The sequence below is a fragment of the Aspergillus nidulans genome, chromosome VII, assembly GCF_000011425.1.
Source record: "Aspergillus nidulans FGSC A4 chromosome VII".
Lineage (NCBI taxonomy): Eukaryota > Fungi > Ascomycota > Eurotiomycetes > Eurotiales > Aspergillaceae > Aspergillus > Aspergillus nidulans.
In genome coordinates, this window is record NC_066263.1 from 1,528,760 (window position 1) to 1,547,008 (window position 18,249).

General features: G+C 50.5%; 5 protein-coding genes across 5 annotated transcripts, besides 1 other annotated feature; 4 read left to right on the forward strand and 1 right to left on the reverse strand.

Annotated features, from left to right (window-relative positions):
* Positions 1–18,249: part of a sequence feature (contig 1.26 403..389371(1)) that runs on past both edges of the window.
* ANIA_01676 (uncharacterized protein) lies at positions 538–1,438 on the reverse strand (the record flags this gene model as incomplete). Its single annotated transcript, XM_654188.1, has 2 exons — positions 538–936; positions 998–1,438. 2 exons carry the CDS (start codon positions 1,436–1,438, stop codon positions 538–540), a joined length of 840 nt encoding a protein of 279 aa, XP_659280.1.
* On the forward strand, positions 5,510–6,948 carry ANIA_01677 (putative short chain dehydrogenase). Its single transcript, XM_654189.2, has 3 exons — positions 5,510–5,842; positions 5,899–6,237; positions 6,351–6,948. The coding sequence occupies exons 1-3, from the start codon at positions 5,630–5,632 to the stop codon at positions 6,660–6,662; spliced, it is 864 nt and encodes a 287-aa protein (XP_659281.1). The 5' UTR covers positions 5,510–5,629; the 3' UTR covers positions 6,663–6,948.
* On the forward strand, positions 9,709–11,983 carry ANIA_01678 (uncharacterized protein; the record flags this gene model as incomplete). Its single annotated transcript, XM_654190.1, has 2 exons — positions 9,709–11,920; positions 11,970–11,983. 2 exons carry the CDS (start codon positions 9,709–9,711, stop codon positions 11,981–11,983), a joined length of 2,226 nt encoding a protein of 741 aa, XP_659282.1.
* Positions 12,381–13,399, forward strand: ANIA_01679 (uncharacterized protein; the record flags this gene model as incomplete). The annotated part of the gene is made up of 2 exons (XM_654191.1): positions 12,381–12,715; positions 12,763–13,399. 2 exons carry the CDS (start codon positions 12,381–12,383, stop codon positions 13,397–13,399), a joined length of 972 nt encoding a protein of 323 aa, XP_659283.1.
* Positions 14,008–17,804, forward strand: ANIA_01680 (uncharacterized protein; the record flags this gene model as incomplete). Its single annotated transcript, XM_654192.2, has 2 exons — positions 14,008–14,241; positions 14,295–17,804. The coding sequence occupies 2 exons, from the start codon at positions 14,008–14,010 to the stop codon at positions 17,772–17,774; spliced, it is 3,714 nt and encodes a 1,237-aa protein (XP_659284.2). The 3' UTR covers positions 17,775–17,804.

Sequence of the window (18,249 nt, forward strand, 5' to 3'; positions counted from 1 at the left end):
TCAGTGCTCACCGTCATGCTAAGTTCGTGGCTTTCAGCCTTCGACTCGTCGAGCTGTCCGAAGAACAGCGGCCCAAGGAACACAGTCTCATGATGCATGCGCTAGCGGTGACCCAAGAAGACAGATTTGCAGGCTGCAAGATTATTCTCGCGGATCGAGGCAGTGATTTGCGGGACGGTGTGGGTCAACCATTAAAGGAGAATGGAAAAACGAGGGATAACAACTCCGGAGTATGCAGCGTGATGGAGAGACAAAGTCAGAAGTCGGAAACGAGTACGAACTGCCACAATGGAGTCAGAGCCCGGCGGAGAGCTCGGAACTTGGGCGGTCACCATAGATACTGCAGAATAATATGAATGGGCACAGGTGAAAAATACATATTTTAAGAGAGCAGGCGTTTGCATCTCAACTGATTCGATTTCGGTTTCATCCGAGCTCTAAACAAACAAGTGCAAGCTACCTCAAACTGCACACTCGCTGCAGAGTGACGCTGACGCCCAGATTCCAGGCCGTCACTGTACTGACAGCGCCTCTCACTCAGTACGACTCTGACTCGACAAGCTCATACATCACATCCATCCTCAAGGTGAACTTGGTCCCGCGAAACACCGGATCCCCACTATGAAGCAATTCGCTCTGCTGGAAAACAAGAGCCGACCCTGTCCTCGGGAAGATCCTCACATGCCTCTCCTTCTCCTCATATCGCGGCAGAAAAGATGTCGCACCGCCCAGTAAACGCCCTTCCACATCTAGATTCATGCATCCCCTCTCCGACCCTTCTGGCCCCTCTGCATCGATCGCACACTTTAATTCCTGGAGGTCCTGCTCTCCATCTCCATTCAGATACAGTTGGATCGTGAAATACGATCTCTCGCGCCGGTCAGGCGTGGTATAGTGTGCGTCCCAGTGTGGGCGGAAATACTCGCCCCCAACGTACTCCTTGTCGTCAGTAACAGGGCGTCTACCAAGGTAGGACGGAGACTTATACGGTACTGACCTTCAGGAACCTTAAACGTTCGTTTAATCGCGTGAACTTGTATGTACGATTCCTTCCCGCAAGGCCTGTGATGAGCGGTTTGTTCTCAAGTCGATCAACCTCCAATTCTCTCAGGAAAGGTAAGAGTCTCGCTTGCAGTTTCTCAGCGATTTCAGGGCTGTCTAAGATGATTCGACTGCTGTTGCGCGAATCGGTGGATATCTTCTGGCGGCCGCCGCCGACGTTGATCATGGCACGCTCCCACTTACCGTCGGCCGTGCTCGCTTCAGCTAAGCGGAGAAGCTCCTTGCATTCTGTCTCGGTGAGTGCGTTGTCGATGACAGCTGCGAGATATCTCTTGTATTCAGGAAGCGGGGGCTCAGTGCTTGCGAAGTCGATTACTCGGCAGCGAGCATTGGCCGGGGGTTGCGAGGGAAGAAACTGGTCCTTTCCGAATGCCATATCGTTTACACCGTAACGGTTGTTGAGTTCTTCGTTCCTAAGTCTTTGTTCTTGTTTTCAGGTCAGTCAGTATGTTTTGAGGAGGTTACGGCTGAAGAAACGGCGTTGAATCTAACCTAGTTGCCGGAACTCTGGGGCAGTGCAGCAAGACGGCCTAACCTGAAAACACCTAAGAGTTACACCAGCCGCAGGAGTTCTACATATATTCACTCCACATGTTCAATAAATATTTGGTTTACAGAACGAAATACATAGTATGTATACTGCGCGAAGTCCTTAACTCGAGCAATGATCACGGATTGAGCAACATGAGCTCGTTCATAATATATATTCCGCGCCAAGGACATCGGCGGTTCTAGCCCTACCATGGATCTTTTCATCAACAATCTCGGCTGTGATCTCATCTCCATCTAGTCTAGCGTGTTGCAAGTCTTTCCCTGGGCACGCGGTCTTCTTTTGTTAGGAGCTTATTCGTTCTCCCCGTCGCCAGCTCATCTTGCATCCACTGCCGACTCGCCTTCTGAATGTCAAGATCTGCAATTCTCTCAGCTTGGGTGATATCCTTGCCAGCATTTTTTTAGTCATCGGCTTGTATAACCTCCTGTTTCTGCTCAATAACCGTCCTCTCCTTGCCTTGCTCGTGGTAGGCCATCGAAACGCGTGAGCCGGCTGTTGGCGCAACCAGTGCATGTCGCAAGAGATCAATACCTGATCCCTCCAACCGCACTCACTTATTCGAAATCGAGATATCTAGAGTTCTTCCTTTACTCGAGGTGTCTGGGATTGTCCTATTTCATCGTCTATAGGTCAGGCCATGTCATAGTACGCCCATTTGCTGATACATCGCGAAACTTCGCCGATAACACTAAATATAGGTATGAGAGTATATTCCTGGCCGGATCCCAATTTTTCAGGTTACCAGGAGCGACAAGCACTCCTGAGGGCGATCATTGCGATAGTAAGGTGAACTCTCTTTACGGCGATCCCAACATCATAAGCATTCCCGCGACAGTTTTGTCATCACGAAGGAGCCAGAGCGAGGTTCCCGTGCTTGTGAGGCGTCCATTGTCAGGTCCTCGCAGAGTCAGTCAAGTTATTCCGGGAGCGAATGGACAACGCGGTCCCAATGGTGAGAAAGTAGAACCTTAAGATGTCATGGTATGGGATCAGGCGAAGGTGATCCACCCTAAACTTAAGAACAATGGCAGTCAGAAAGTTACATAGGGCATGGTTTGTCACTGTTGGCTTAGAAGGGACTGCCGGCCCTTTGTGTAACAAGCCCGTCAAACCCATTAACATTCGACGCAGCCCTCAAGGCCTCTAAAAAAAATCAGATATGGTGCCGTGTCAAGTCATTTCAAACTGAGCCAAGACTCCTTCCACTGCGGTAGACGCCATGGCGACCAGCATGTTCAGAATGACAATGATACTGAGAAAGTCAACTATACGTGGGGACTCCGGTAGTTACTGCTACATATTGCAGGGGCGCGAAGCATTCCATAGCTGACATTGAGAGGACGCTTGAAACACGGAACTTCATTTGCAAAGTACGGTGGCCTCGATGCTAAGGGTAGCCGTAACTGCACAGCTTCCCAGGACGACCACGCATACGTGGCTCAGATTCAAGGGGGAGTTATGAGGGGTAGGTAGATCAAGCCAGACTCAGTGAGCTGTAAACAAGTGTGTAAAGCGAGGCTTATATGAGGAACATTTCAGATGAAGTGGCTTTTATGCAAGACAGCTCTCAAATACTACTTACGCCCTAATGGCATTTCGCAACAGCAGAGTTTCCATGAAGAGAGCAGAGTGGGAGGAAGAAGGAGAGAAAAGCTTCGCAAACAAAAGTTTGTACAGGTCGACTCTTCATACTGGTAGTAAGCACGTTCTGTCCATGGGTAGAGACAGAGCAGCTACTGACAGAGTCGCTTACTCGAAATAGTGTCTCCCTCCTTCGGAACCTGCTTAGATTAGATGTTTTCTGCTGTCTGTAAATGTGCCCTTGTACAGAGTAAAAGACCGCGCCTAAAATCATAGTAAAAGTAACAACAGCATGACCACCTTGCCCGGACCCCGTAGATGGTCTACGACAGATATGCCTTTGGGACAGAGAGGCTCTATCACATTGATATTACCAGGTAACCGGGACGAAGAGTTAAAATGGAATGTACAGTCTATGGTCATGGGGTCTTCCCGGATCTATGCCCCCAAGTCACGAGGTCTACTCTGTCGTCCTCAGACCGGGTCAGCTACATACGTTGTGCTTCCAAAGGATGATATCGGGTTAAACGTGACCCCGGGGTGTCCAAGAGCCGACTGCGGGATACCGCATACCCATTATGCGCTCTGTCAGCCCGGTACAAGCCCGAAGAGCACTGGGCTTCAACTGGAAGGTTTAACTGAAAGTTATGTAATAGTACATTCAGGCAAAGCATTTAAGGAAGATCTCATAAGCTAGTACACGCTATTCGAACGAAACACAGCCTGGAATGGGTATGTACTGGGGTGATGAACGGGCTTACAGTGATAGGTAGTTGGCAGAAGAGTGGTGAATGTAGCGGTAGTCCGACAAGAGACTAGGTTCAGGATATTGCAACCGGGATGGCGCCGAAGTCACCTAGGAAATGATCCCATGGCTCGGCGAGAAGTATACGATAAACGGAAGAACTCATCAGCGGGCGAACGCCGCCTCAATACCCCCGAACCAAGGACGCTTTTCCGACCCGGCCGAGGTCACACGATGTTTCACGGCTCACGGCTCACGGCCTCCTTTTCGCTTAGGCAATCGAGGGTTGGGCAGCCCTGCCGTGGGGAAGATGGAGGTTACGCGTCTCGGGGCAACGGCATTATCAAAGCGTAGTTGCAAGAATAGAAAAAACTGTTAATGGGCCCAAGATAGAGGTGACCAGAATCGGGCTCATGCCGGTCGTGCCGGGGGTGTGCATGTCCAAGTGTCGAACTGGAACCAGGGTCTAAAAAAAAAAATGAGAATAAAAATAAAGCCTGAAGGAATTGGCCAATAGGACAAATGCAACAATGATAAGCTCGTCGGGTGACCTGAAAACCGGAATTCCACTACAGAAAGCACGGACTACCATAATGGGGCCTGCCAGGAACCCCGGAGTTGATCCGTATCTCTGAATCTGGAGTTAAGGACTGTGGCGGAGACAGGCGGTAGGCACCGTGAAACCAAGGATGCGTTGAGAGAAATCTTGTACCCATTCCAGCAGTTTAATCATCCATGGGTGAGTTATAGATTTGTAAATTCGTCAACCTGGAATCCTTCTCTACTGCTGTCGTGAAATTTTAGGAGCCGAGCCCGCGAGCGTTCTTCTCAAAACTCCAAACCTTGCCATAGAACATTCGATGCGCTTGATTGAGCTTCCAGAACCCTCCAGGTGACCAGCTGCGGCAGACTTAGCAGATGTTCTGGACCACTCACTCCGTTTTCCTTTCCCCAAGCCTAAGCTCTCCAGGTATGCCGGCGACGGCATCTCCTGAATAGGGAATTCCGACAAAACGCCACCAACCGTCACCTGACTGTCTCCATGCCTGTTGGAACTGTGTCATTGTCCTCAAGAAAAAAATTCCAGCAAGCGTCATGGCGACATGGATCGTTTGAATGGATAGTTTAATGATGATCTCATTCCCATTGTTTTAGAGGATTCGTATTCTATAGTGAATATTGGTGAGAAAGGAAGCTAAATCTACTGCTTATTTGAGCCACTAACGTACTATGTACTAACCTACTAACGTATGTTGACGAGTATGCCTGCAACAACATTTAGCAGGGTGTATATTTTATTTGGAAAATTGTAACAACAGTGTAGAACCTAAGGCCAATATTCTCCAGCAAGGTACAGACCCCGTACATGCAACCTGGTCGAGTGACCTGGGGTGGAACCCCGGCCTCAGGCTGTTCTGTCATGCCCCGGGTCTGGACCAAACTATCGCTGCCTTTGTCAGTCTTTCCCTGTTCACATGAGCTCCCATGACCTCCCACCGAGTCTGCCATCGTGAGTATAAAGTCTGGCTTCAAATCGCTCGAGGAATTTCCCATCATCAATTCCATTCCTCAATCTCTCTTCCACCTCGAGCTTCTCAGCGTTCGACCTAGCGCAACACCTGCTTGCTATTACTTCAGTTCCTCTTTATCTACTCTATTACCTACATACTTTCACAGCCCTCAGAGCCATGTCTGTCTCTATTGAAACCACTTCGACTCCCGTCGTGCCTCTCAAGCAGGAGGCACCCGCAGTTGCTACCACCAATAGACTGCCCGAGTTCAGTCTGGCCGGAAAGGTCGTTTGCGTTTCCGGTGGTGCTCGTGGCCTTGGATTGACCCAGGCAGAGGCTCTGCTTGAAGCCGGTGCCCGCGTCTACGCTCTTGACCGTCTCGAGGAGCCTGTGTGTACCCCAGGTCCCTTGGATTGAAATAAAAGCTAACATATTGCCTACAACAGTCTCCCGATTTCTACACTATTCAGAAGCGTGCCAGAGAGGAACTCGGCACTGAGCTCCAGTACCGCCGCATCGATGTTCGTGACACAGAGCTCTTGCACAGCACTATCGAAGCAATCGCCAACGCCGAGGGTCGCATGGATGGCTTGGTGGCTGCTGCTGGAATTCAGCAGGAGACCCCTGCCCTGGAGTACACAGCCCAAGACGCCAACAGGATGTTCGAAGTCAATATCACCGGTGTCATGATGACCGCGCAAGCGGTTGCTAAACAGATGATTCGCTTTGGAAACGGAGGAAGCATTGCACTGATTGCCAGTATGAGCGGCACTATTGCCAATCGCGTAAGTCCTTCATATCTTAGCCCCCTCACCCGCACACCCCGGGTCACTCCCCCGCTTTGGCGCCCTATCACTGCATGTCTCTAGGGATAGTTCACTGACATTTCCACGTATAGGGTCTCATCTGCTCTGCCTACAACGCTAGCAAAGCGGCCGTCATCCAACTCGCCCGCAACCTTGCCTCCGAGTGGGGCCAGTACAACATCCGTGTCAACACTATCTCTCCCGGTTATATCGTCACCGCTATGGTTGAGCAGCTCTTCGTCCAGTACCCCGAGCGCCGCGACGAGTGGCCCAAGCACAACATGCTTGGACGTCTGTCCTCTCCGCAGGAGTACCGCGGAGCAGCTGTCTTCCTTCTCAGCGATGCTAGCAGTTTCATGACCGGAAGCGACCTGCGCATCGATGGAGGCCACGCCGCGTGGTAGTTGGCCCGGGCGGCCACTTCATCGCATCGTTCCCGTTCATTTTCGTTTCGGTCTCTTGAGCTTACGACTAATTGCACGCCCCGGGGTAATCATTGCATGGCGTTTATGGAAGCAATAGCGGATCTTTTCCTTTTTTTCCCACCTACTTAATCATCTGACTAGCAAAAGAGTTAGCGATCATGGTGTTGACGGCTTGTGATGGGCTGCATAGAGCGTCCGTTTCGTTTCAGGATCATGTAATTACGTGCACTTTCCAGCACAATTAACGAGGTTCCACGTCTTTCGATTTTCTTCCAAACTTCCCTGACATCAACTAGAAGGATAAACTCGCGTAAGTTCGCTGCGCTCGCCCACTTAGTGTCCGATCCTGATGCCCACATGACCCCACTCTCGGCCGATCTTCCCCCGCGATCCATCACCATCAGCCCACCTCCACTGATCCCAGAGTCCGGGGTATCGACTTGGCCGGTTCCGCGTTCCCTCGCATCTAACGGACTGATTTAGGCTACAATCTCTTAAGAGCCGGTGACTCCAACAATCTATCAAACCAATAAACAAAGTCTCTGGCCTAGAAGGCGGCCAACGGGCCTCCATGCCTACCGTTCCCAAAACGGTACATTGCGTACCGCTGTGGTCATGGGACAAACAGATTTTTGCTTAATAGCCGATCCGCTGGTCTCTCGTAGCTATCGCGTTGGCATATCTGGGGGACTTGCTTCGTTAACGCAGACTGGTCAAGCTTCTCTAAGCCAGCCCAGCCATTGCGTTATCAGTATTTGAGGCGCCTTCCGTTACGGCTTGTCCTCGAGTTGGCTTATTTTGATTGCGACCAAGCAGCAGTCGGGCAAAACTGAAATCTTGCCAAGAACATCGAAACACGCTGGGCACGGATGCTAGCCGGAGCGTTGCCCTCCCGTCAGCCACAGCCACATCTCTCGTCTTCTTCCGCGAAATACCCTATTGGCAGAGGATTCTTACATAATAGCAACCACCTGCATCTAGGACATACTCGGTAGGTGCAAGGCGAGTCTGTAAGGCGCACCGGTGACCTGGCGTCGGTTTCCACTGGCCTTTACCAAGAATGCAACGACACCTGACCGTTGGTAAACGACTTTCCGAGCGAACTTGATTGATGCACTCCCGACTTATAGGGCAGAGATAAAACTCTAATCTCCATTCATTGGAAAATACTCTGTCCGCGTACTTAGCTGTTACGACATGAGCAAGCAAACGTTGACTCCTCATGCAGGTGTCCGCCTGCGCGGCCTGCCATCTCAAGTTTGACTTTGGAAGTTGCTTATTGAATAAGCATGACACTGTCTCACGCCTTGTCCGACTAATTGCGCGTCCCGTATCTGGCGCTTCAAGCAAAACAGTCAGCGAGACATATGAGCATTAGGGCACTAGGGTGGCAAGAGTCCTCAAATGCTTTGCCAAATCACCAAGTACCATGGCCATTATTGGTGACAATGCAGTCATCTGATGGCACTTCTGAAACAAGTATCAATGTGTGATCCAACCTATTTTCTGTGCCTTGCACAGGCGAAAACATACTGACAAGCCGTGCTAAATTCCTCCTTTTTCCTGCGTGAGCATGTATCTATGATCACGTTCTCAACAAATACAGGTATTTCTCCACGATCTCTCTTGGGAACACTTTAACTTGCTGGTCGGCTCCCATCTATTCCACTTTCTCTGCCAAGGCGTACATGACTTCAAGATTTTTGCGAAATCCTGCATAGTACGGTAATCTTCCCTCTTGATCGGCAGTTCTCGTCTGCATGTTAGGATGATTCGATGGGCAAACCAGAGCACAAGTCTGCCCAATGTGGCGAGAAACTCGTCTGCGGACAGACTTTGTTCATGGTCGGCCTCCGTCATACTGCGCAACATCCCATGATACTCACCGCAAGCCAAACGTGGACCTTATGGAGACATTGTGCCAGAGACCGTAACACTTACGCCCCTGGTTGTCTTGGTATAGAGTTGTCAAGCAAATCTTTCAGGCCTTATGACTGTAGATGCAGTTAAGTAGTGCAGCCGGGTCGAAGTCTTGCCCTTCAGCAGCTTCACTGGTTCGGTTTGAATGACGATGTTCTGGCTGGATATGTCTTCTGATCCAGGTCAGGTTCATCTGATTTATTTTCAAGTCTTTAGTCCCAATTTGACATAAAACGCAGTGATATCAGCGGATTCTTTCTTGCCCAAGTGGTTGCCTTATATGAAGATCCTTGAAAATGCACCTAGGACGTAGTGGTCTCTCCAATATTGAAACCATTGCTTGCAAACTTTTGGGTTCTCGGTTGAACGCGGTTTTAGTTTTCCACGGTGTGGGCTGGAATATATAATGTACGGATCCCTGATATGCTTATGCTATCTATGTGAGAACAACTGAAAAAAAGAACATGAGTGTTAAATATGTTGACTCCCAAATACTCAACCACCTAGCGGCTTTGTAGCATTCTAGTTGCCTCTAATACTGAATGCCAATATCTCCATTCTTCTTTAGTGGCAAAAAGGACGATACGGCAGATTTTCCATAAAATGTTTCCGGAGAAAAACCTTCCATTATATCTGAGTAGTTAAGGGGAATCAGTTCATACGGAACTTCCCGATATAACCCGACCTAACAGTCACATATCACCTTCGCTAAGGACTGTAGGTAATGCCATGCTGTGCCTGTACCTTGATTCAAAAATCAAAGCATGTCACGTGTACTGACATTCCCTGCGGGTGAATTTGCGCTAAACCCAATTCAGCTTCCTCCGCCGGCTGTGGTCTGGCATCAACACCGTCAACAAGATGTTGCAGGGACGGACGAATCGAGTTTTTATATGTTCATATAATCTCATAGAAGTCCCGGTTCAGGCCATACTTGCGTTTCTCTCATTGGGTTGGACTGCTCGATAGCTGAGGTGTTACTGGGTCTTGACATATCCGCCCCTGCTCGTCGGAAAAGAACGTGGCCCCAAAAAGTGCATTGATCAATGAATATGCTGCGAGAATAGGCCGCGATATAACCAAAGGAAACAGATAAGTCAGATCTATGGAAGCTGGCCGGAGACTCTCCAGAACTTCGGAGGGAGTACTCGTTAGAGACTCCCCTCCCTCTCCACGTCCATGCTTCACCTCAGGCGGACGGCAGCGGAAATTGCGAAAGGTGACGCGAGCCTGCGATGCCTGCAAGTCGAAGAAGAAAGCGTGCACTGGGACGATCCCCTGCGCACCCTGTGTTCGACGGAAATTGGCCTGCACCTACAACACCACCTATCAACGCGGTGTCGCTGTGACCCCTCCCCCATCTAGCTCGCGGCCAAGACACGATTCCCCAAACCCAACTCCTCAGCAAACTGTGCTTGAGACAGAGAGTGAATCGACGCCACCATATGCGCCGCAGCCGTCAGAGCAGCGGGCCACAGCAGAGGTCGTCGACCAATACTGGGGTCCTACTTCAGCTCATTCATTTCTCGGATGGGCAGTCCGTGATCTCCCAGCTACTCCGTCGGATATCGCGCAAGCGAGTGGGCGAGATCGAGATCGCACCTCCAAGACGTCTATATTCCACTTTGGGGACCGGGTCGCTCCAGAAGTCCAGTTGGGTGATTTTGAATGGCCGGACAGAGCAGAAGCAGAAGCCCTCGCTCGCCGTTACTTTGACTTCGCTTGTCCGACGTACAGAACACTACACCAGCCAACGATTGAAAGGGAAATTCGTGAGCTATACAGAGAGGATACACAATTTGATGGCGGCCGTTCTGTGCGCGAACAGTCCTCCGCCTCTCATGCGGTGCTCTTGATGGTTTTCAGCACTGCGACCATGTTTCGTTCAGACGCTAACGGCCGTATAACGGACGCGGACGATGCTTGTTGGAAAACTAGCGAGCTCTACTTTGCCAAAGCCGAGCAGCTTTTATCCCAGGAAATAGGTGAACCTAGGCTTGAGTCGGCACAGGCCCGATTTCTCATAGTGCTGTATCTGTTGAGCTCTTCGCGTGCGAACAAAGCTTGGTTTACACTGGGTACCACAATTCAACTAATGATGGCACTTGGGCTACACAGCAGGCGCTCGAGAAAGGATGATGAGAAGGATCTAGTACAAAGAGAATGCCGGCGTCGGATCCTTTGGTGTTCATACACCCTCGACAAATACATCAGTGTCATTTTAGGAAGACCACGTTTGTGGCATGACGAGGATCTGGATGAGGAGCTCCCCGCAAGAGTTAATGACACCGATCTCTTGCCTACACCAATCCCTTCTCCTAAGCGGGACTGTGTGATGGATGCTCCAGTGTTCCATGCTCTGCTAGCTCGAACGCTATCTCAAGCCGCCAAGGAACCTTATGTGGTAGCGGGCATATCCCACAGAGATCAATTGAATACAATCGGAGCCTTGTGCAAGAGCGTCGCCGAGTGGCATGCTAGACTGCCACCTCTTTTGAGCGGGAGTATCCATCCCAGCAGTCTCGTTCCGATATTCCAGCGCCAGCTTACAGTTTTGCAGCTGGCACGTTACCACCTCCTCATGTTTATTACCCGACCCCTACTACTGCGAAACTACGGGAGAACATGGCCGGACTGCGAAGCCAGCTACGTACACCATCTGGGAGTGTGTCTAACGGCAGCCCGAGACGCAGTCGAAATGGTGCTCACCTTTGTTCGCGAAAATCAACTATTCCATGCATTCTGGTACTCACAGTATATCGCATTCAACGCTCTCTCCATCATCTATATCTATCTTATCCAGGTGCGGCGAGGAAGAATACCTCAAATCAGCGGCAGCTTCATCTACGAGGCGTACTCGTTTTCTCTAGACGAGCCAACTCTCTACCGATTATCTGAGACGGCTCAGCACCATCTGGCAGATGCAACTTCCCGAAATTCACCCTCGTGGAAATACAGCGCTATCCTGCAGGGCCTCCGCCGAGAGTTAGAGCGCCTAGGCTTAAGGCCACCTTTTGCTGAAGCTTCCCGTGAACATACGGAACCGACCAGTGTTTCAAATATGGCTGCAGTTCCGAATGATGACGAGTTGCCAATGACTGAAAACTCAAGATATGGCCATATACGGGATCCAGAGCACATGGCGCCAGATTCTTCTCTGGCAGAGCCGGACGGAAATTACATGCAAATCCCAGGAATACATCGCTCGAACGAACAATACTTTGTGGACCCACGCACTGAGTACTTGTTTGATAGTTTTGCGACGGACAAGGACTTGATGCTTGACTTTTGGCCGCAGTTGGACAGCTTGCCCATAGGTAGACCCCTTCTCGCTTGTTAAGCAGCTATTACTTACATGGTTTATAGCCTACATGGGATGACCTACGTAAGAACTTATGCCTGTCAGCTGCGCGCTCCAATGATCTCTGATACATTGGGCGGTGAGGGTTGATTCCTGGGTACTGTGAGTTCTGGGTATCCTCATTCTATCCTAATCCGCCGTTAAAGTTTGGTATGAATCTGTGCTGCTACATATATGATGGCTTAAGAGGCAGTTCAGCGTCTGGTCGTGGTCTGTTTCTCCATCACTGTTCCACAAAGTGTCCACATTGCGCATTATCGAGCGGACGTCAATGTCTACCCACCCAGATCTTGTCGACGCTTTTCCGACATACTTCTCCGACCATGATCCGACACAAGTTTTAAGCAGCAGGAACCCACGTATTCTCTACTTTTAGTTTTTCTCATACCAGTGTTCACTGACTTAGCTATTCCGCAATGTCTCTTCCTTCCCATTTCAGCCTCAATACTGGAGCAAAAATCCCGGCTGTCGGATTCGGAACATGGCAGGCCAAGCCATTGGAAGTGGAAAACTCCGTGGAGGTCGCGTTGAAGCAGGGTTACCGTCATATTGACTGCGCTGCCATCTATCGCAACGAGACTGAAGTTGGCAATGGTATTCGCAAATCAGGCGTGCCCCGTGAGGAAATCTTCCTCACTGGAAAACTATGGAACACGAAACATGCGCCAGAAGATGTCGAGCCTGCACTAGATAAGACATTGAAGGATTTGGGTGTTGAATACCTTGATCTTTATCTTATGCACTGGCCTTGGTAATACCTCTAATCCTGGCCGAAACAACCGTGCTAATAGCAAACAGCGCCTTCAAAGCGAGTGACAAATGGTTTCCCCTTGACGACAACGGTGTATTCCAGCTAGCCGATATCGACTATGTCACAACTTACAGAGCCATGGAGAAACTGCTGAACACCGGCAAAGTTCGCGCCATTGGTGTTTCAAACTTCAACGTCCGCCGACTCGAAGATCTCTTAAGCAAGGTCTCCGTCGTCCCTGCCGCCAACCAGATTGAAGCCCATCCGTACCTCCAACAACCCGACCTTCTTCGCTACTGTCAAAGCAAAGGTATTATAATCGAAGCATACTCGCCGCTAGGGAACAACCAGACCGGCGAGCCGCGCACGGTCGACGATCCCGTCGTTCATACTGTGGCAGGCCAGCTGAGCATGGACCCTGGCCCACTACTGGCCAGCTGGGCCGTGCAGCGTGGAACGGTTGTCTTGTCCAAGAGTGTCACGCCGTCCCGGATTGCGGCAAACCTTCAAGTCAAGCGCTTACCTGACGACGCGTTTGCGACTCTTGCAGCCCTCGAGCGCCATAAGCGGTTCAACTTTCCGGCTTTCTGGGGCTATGATATCTTTGATGAGGCTGGGGAAGAGGCCGTGAAGAAGGCTGCAATGGATGCTGCTCCTATAAACAAGACAAAGTTTACCGTTTAGATACTAGTCAGCAGTCAAGATTAACATCCGTTTGATATCGTCCTTGTAACCCTGATAATTAGTCTATTTTATAGCGAGAACAATAAGCAATATTCTGATCACATCTCTTCAGAGTAATTTCTTTAACGGCAAGAGCTTGAGTAAGCAAAGGCATTCAGGTTGAATAAGTGGTACCCTGAATTTCGCAACCACGGAATAGCCAACAAGCTCACTGGCCTGCCTGACTTTCCTGCGTTATTAGGGGATTTTCTGAAATGTCTGGTTTCCAACTCAACCGAGCATAGCCTGGCTTCATAGTAAGGTACACACTCTGAACAACAGTGTAGGATTGTACCGACAGGGACTTCCGCCATAAATCCGCCAGACCCACCTTCTGGCGGAAAAGCAGGGATCTCCGCATTCTCTCCACAACTTATTTTCGCACCATTAATGGAATCAGCTAACCGGACTTTTCTCCATGATTCGCTTTTCTGGAATTGGTGGCCCTCCGAGCCGTTACGGCAGTGGGATTCCGAGATGGAGTCTGATACCTCTGATTTTATAAGTCGTGCTGGACCATCTCTTGATTTGGTCCTTTCTGCACATTACTCGTTTGAGAAACTACCATGATGGCGTCACCAGCTGTCCTAAGACCAGCAACACCGGCATCGAATTCTAGTGATGTCTTGACCCCGCCAGTCAGCCAGGGCTCACCAGCGACTTCGGTGACGGAGGTTGAAGAGCAGACCATATACACTATCGATGATCTTGTACGGGTTCGAGCCTGGGGAGATAAGGCTGATGAGCCTATTGTGGCGTACCCCGTTGAGGGGACAGTGTATAAATATTATACACCGCGTGAGGTGCGCTCTTGAGATCAGTAACAACAATGCCAGGAGCTAATGGATAAGAATAGCTGCACAATCTAGTTGAAGCCGCTTCAGTCCATTATGCGCGTGTGATTTCACAACGCCGAACGTCTGATGATCCAGTGCAAGTGGTTGGTTTGCTCGGTCCTTCTGACTTTGAGTACCTGATTACTTTACTTGCGATCTCGCGACTGGGACATACGGTTCTGCTGTTGTCAACTCGCATTGCGGAAGACGCATACGTCAGTCTGCTCAAGAACACCAAGGCTTCTCTCCTCATTGCATATCCTGCCTTTAATGGCGTGGCGAAGAAGGCGACCCAGAGGACCGGAACTGTATTGCAACCGGTGCTTAGGCGTGAAGATTATGTCAACAGCACGTTGAAGCTGCCAAAAGCTGAACTGGACGGTCTAGTAGAGAACAAACACATCACCTGGATCATCCATTCTAGCGGCTCGACCGGCCACCCGAAGCCAATTTACCAGACACACTCCGGCGCATTGAAGAACTATGCCAATAACTTTGGCCTCAGGGGTTTTATTACGCTGCCTCTTTATCATGCGCATGGTATCAGCTGTCTTTTCCGCGCAGTCCATTCCGAGAAATTGATTTACATGTACAATGCGGAACTTCCTCTGACGGGTTTCTACTTGCACACGACGCTTCAGGAGCATCCGGATATCGAAGTCCTCTACGCCGTTCCGTATGGCCTGAAACTGCTCTCGGAATCGGAGGAAAGCATGAAGTTGCTCGCTAGATTGGAGCTAGTGATGTTTGGTGGCTCGTCCTGCCCCAAGCCAATCGGCGACAAACTTGCTCAGAACGGAGTTCGTCTCGTTTCTCATTACGGAACTACTGAGACAGGCCAGCTTATGACCTCGTTTCGGGATCGCTCCGACACGGATTGGGATTACGTGCGCCCAGGCCCGTCGTTGCTACCTTTTATCCGATGGGAGGAACAGATGCCTGGTATTTACGAGCTGTGTATCCTCGAGGGATGGCCATCAAAGGTGGCAAGTAACCGACCAGATGGGGCGTACGCGACGAAAGATCTGTTTGAAAAGCATCCTACGAAGGAGAACGCGTGGCGATATTACGCTCGTCTAGATGATACACTTGTGCTGGAGAATGGCGAGAAGGCAAACCCGCTGGTCATTGAAGGCGTCGCTCGCAATCATCCAAATGTTGGTGAAGCAATAGCGTTTGGCTCCAACAGATCTCGGCTAGGGCTGTTCCTAATCCGCGCTGAAGGACGTACTGATGAGACAGATGAGCAAATTATCGACTCTGTCTTCCCAGCAATCGAGCAGTGCAACGCGGAGAGTCCTGCTTATGCGTATATTTCCCGAGACATGATCCGTGTTCTGCCCGCCGATACTGTTTATAGGAAAACGGACAAGGGCACCGTTATTCGCTCTGCGTTTTACCGCGATTTCGCAGAGCAGATTAGCCATGTCTACGACCAGGAGGATTCCAGTGGGAGCCAAGTGTTTGAAGGTGATGAATTGATCACCTTCCTCCGCAACAGCCTCCTCGAAATTTCGTCGTCCATTGAGCCATCTGCGTTGCAGGATTCTACTGATGTGTTCAGTCTGGGCGTTGATAGCATACAGTCTCTCCGACTACGAAGTGCCATCTTAAAGACGCTGAATCTTGGTGGCCAGAAGCTTTCCCAGAACTTTGTCTTTGAAAACCCGTCCATACAAGCCATGGCTGACGAACTTACTCGGTTAAGACTTGGGAGAGGTCCTCAGCAGCAAATCCCAATTGAAGATCGGATGGAATATCTTATTGAGAAATACAGCCGTGGCTTCAAGGAGCATGTCCCAGTTCCGAGGGACGATAACGGCGAGCATATCGTTGTAACTGGTGCCACCGGATCTCTGGGTGCGCATATTGTTGCCCAGCTGATCCGCGCCGAGCGCGTACGCAAAGTATACTGTCTCGTTCGCGCTTCATCGCTTCTGTCAGCTCTACAACGAGTGCGGCAGAGCTTGCATGCTCGCTTTTTGTTGTCTAGCCTCACACCAGACGAAGAACGCAAAATCGTTGCGTTGCCCGCTGACCTATCGAACAGTGTGAGGTTAGGCTTGCCTGAAGACGTCTACGAAGAGATCATCAGCTCGGTCACGGCCGTCATGCACTGCGCCTGGTCTGTCAACTTCAACTGGACACTAGAGAGCTTTGAACAGCCTTGCATCGCAGCCACGCGCAATCTGGTAGACCTCTGCCTTGACACCCAAGGTCCTACTCCAGCAAATTTCTCCTTTTGCTCGTCGGTCAGTACGGTTGCTCGCACGCCAGGGAACTGGGTGCCAGAAGCACTTCCAGAGTCACTCAGTTATGCGCAATCAATGGGGTACGCGCAGTCGAAGCTGGTAACCGAGCATGTAGTCAACCGTGCATGCCGTCAAACTGGCCTAGCAGCCCGGGTCCTTCGAGTTGGACAAATCGTGGCTGATACGGAGCACGGTATCTGGAACGCCACCGAAGCTATCCCCATGATCTTCCAGACAGCCGAGACAGTCAAGGCCCTTCCTCTGCTCGACGACATTCTGTCCTGGACTCCGGTTGATACCATGGCATCGAGCATTATTGAGGCGACGCTATCCTCAACTGCAGCAGAAGTCATGAACATTACTAATCCAACTCTAAACCACTGGACTCGTGACCTCCTTCCCCTCCTGAAACAGGCAGGGCTTACTTTCGAAGCTTTGGCGAAGCACGAGTGGCTTGCCCGTCTTCGCTCAAACCTCGACCCAAAACGCAACCCACCTATCAAGCTCCTTGACTTCTTCGCCAAGAAATACGGCAACGATTCACCAGCCCGCGTCCTACTATACGACACCAAGAAAAGCCAGTCTGCCGCCCCGTCTCTTCGAAACGCACCAGGACTAACTCAAGACTTTGTGACCCGGTTCGTACATCAATTCCGTCGGCAAGTCTGGTCGTCAACCGCAGCCCAATCATCACCTAAGAATGTGATCTTCCTGACAGGAGCCTGTGGCTCAGGGAAATCCACCGCCGGACTTCACCTCTCGACAAAATTCAGGATCACAACAATCGAAGGCGACGACATGCACTCTCGTGTCTCCCGCGCGAAGATGGCGTCTGGTATCCCACTTTCGGATTCAGACAGATGGGAATGGCTCTCTCACATACGTGGAGCCGTTATGGACCGCCTACTCCAACCATCCACCTCGGCGGGAATTGTCGTCACCTGTTCCGCACTCAAGAGGTCCTACCGCGACGAATTACGGAAATTGATGTATCTATTGGAGGACCCCGTAAATGTTACATTTATCCACTTGTTTGTTGGCAAAGAAAACAAGACGGAGCTCCAGGAGCGGTTGATTCTGAGATCGAAAGTGGAGGCGCATTACATGGCGTCTACTATGGTCGATTCGCAGTTGGAGGCTTTGGAGAGCCCAGAGGAAGAGCGGGATGTCGTAGTTGTCGATGCAGCTGGGATGAAGGATGTGGTCCTCAGGGAGGTAGAGGAGATTGTGAGAGGGATTCTGGCGTAGGTTCTAATGTTTTAGTGATTTAGAATGCCAATATATGTGGTTACTACTGAAATGAATCTGTCTTTGTACTTGGATCCTGTGCTTCCGGTATTCTGAAACTTGCCTGCACCTTTACGTCTGTGAGCTGCTAGTTATGTACTTCAGACACTTACCGCGGTATAGAGTAACATTGAACACACTTGGGATAAGGAAATTGCCGGTTGCTGGGAGTTCCGAGGTTGTCCATTTATGGTATGTCGGATTCCTCTCCGACACTGTCGGTTTCGTAACTTCTGCCAATTCTTCTAGCGGATTTATACCGGAGAACCGCCCAAATATGGGCGGAGAAGTAAGGCCACTAGCTCGGATAACCCGTAAATGACTCTCCCCCATAGCAAAAAAAGAATCCAACTCCCTTTACCCCGCAAGCTGTCACCCAAACCGGGGGATCCATACCCCACGCCTTCCACAACTGGGGATCATCATCTTGGCCCTT

Coding starts and splice junctions, on each gene's coding strand:
- ANIA_01677 (XM_654189.2), top strand. CDS start 5,630: ATGTCTGTCTCTATTGAAACCACTTCGACTCCCGTCGTGCCTCTCAAG. Junction 5,843..5,898: donor TTGACCGTCTCGAGGAGCCT/GTGTGTACCCCA, acceptor TGCCTACAACAG/TCTCCCGATTTCTACACTAT. Junction 6,238..6,350: donor GCGGCACTATTGCCAATCGC/GTAAGTCCTTCA, acceptor TTCCACGTATAG/GGTCTCATCTGCTCTGCCTA.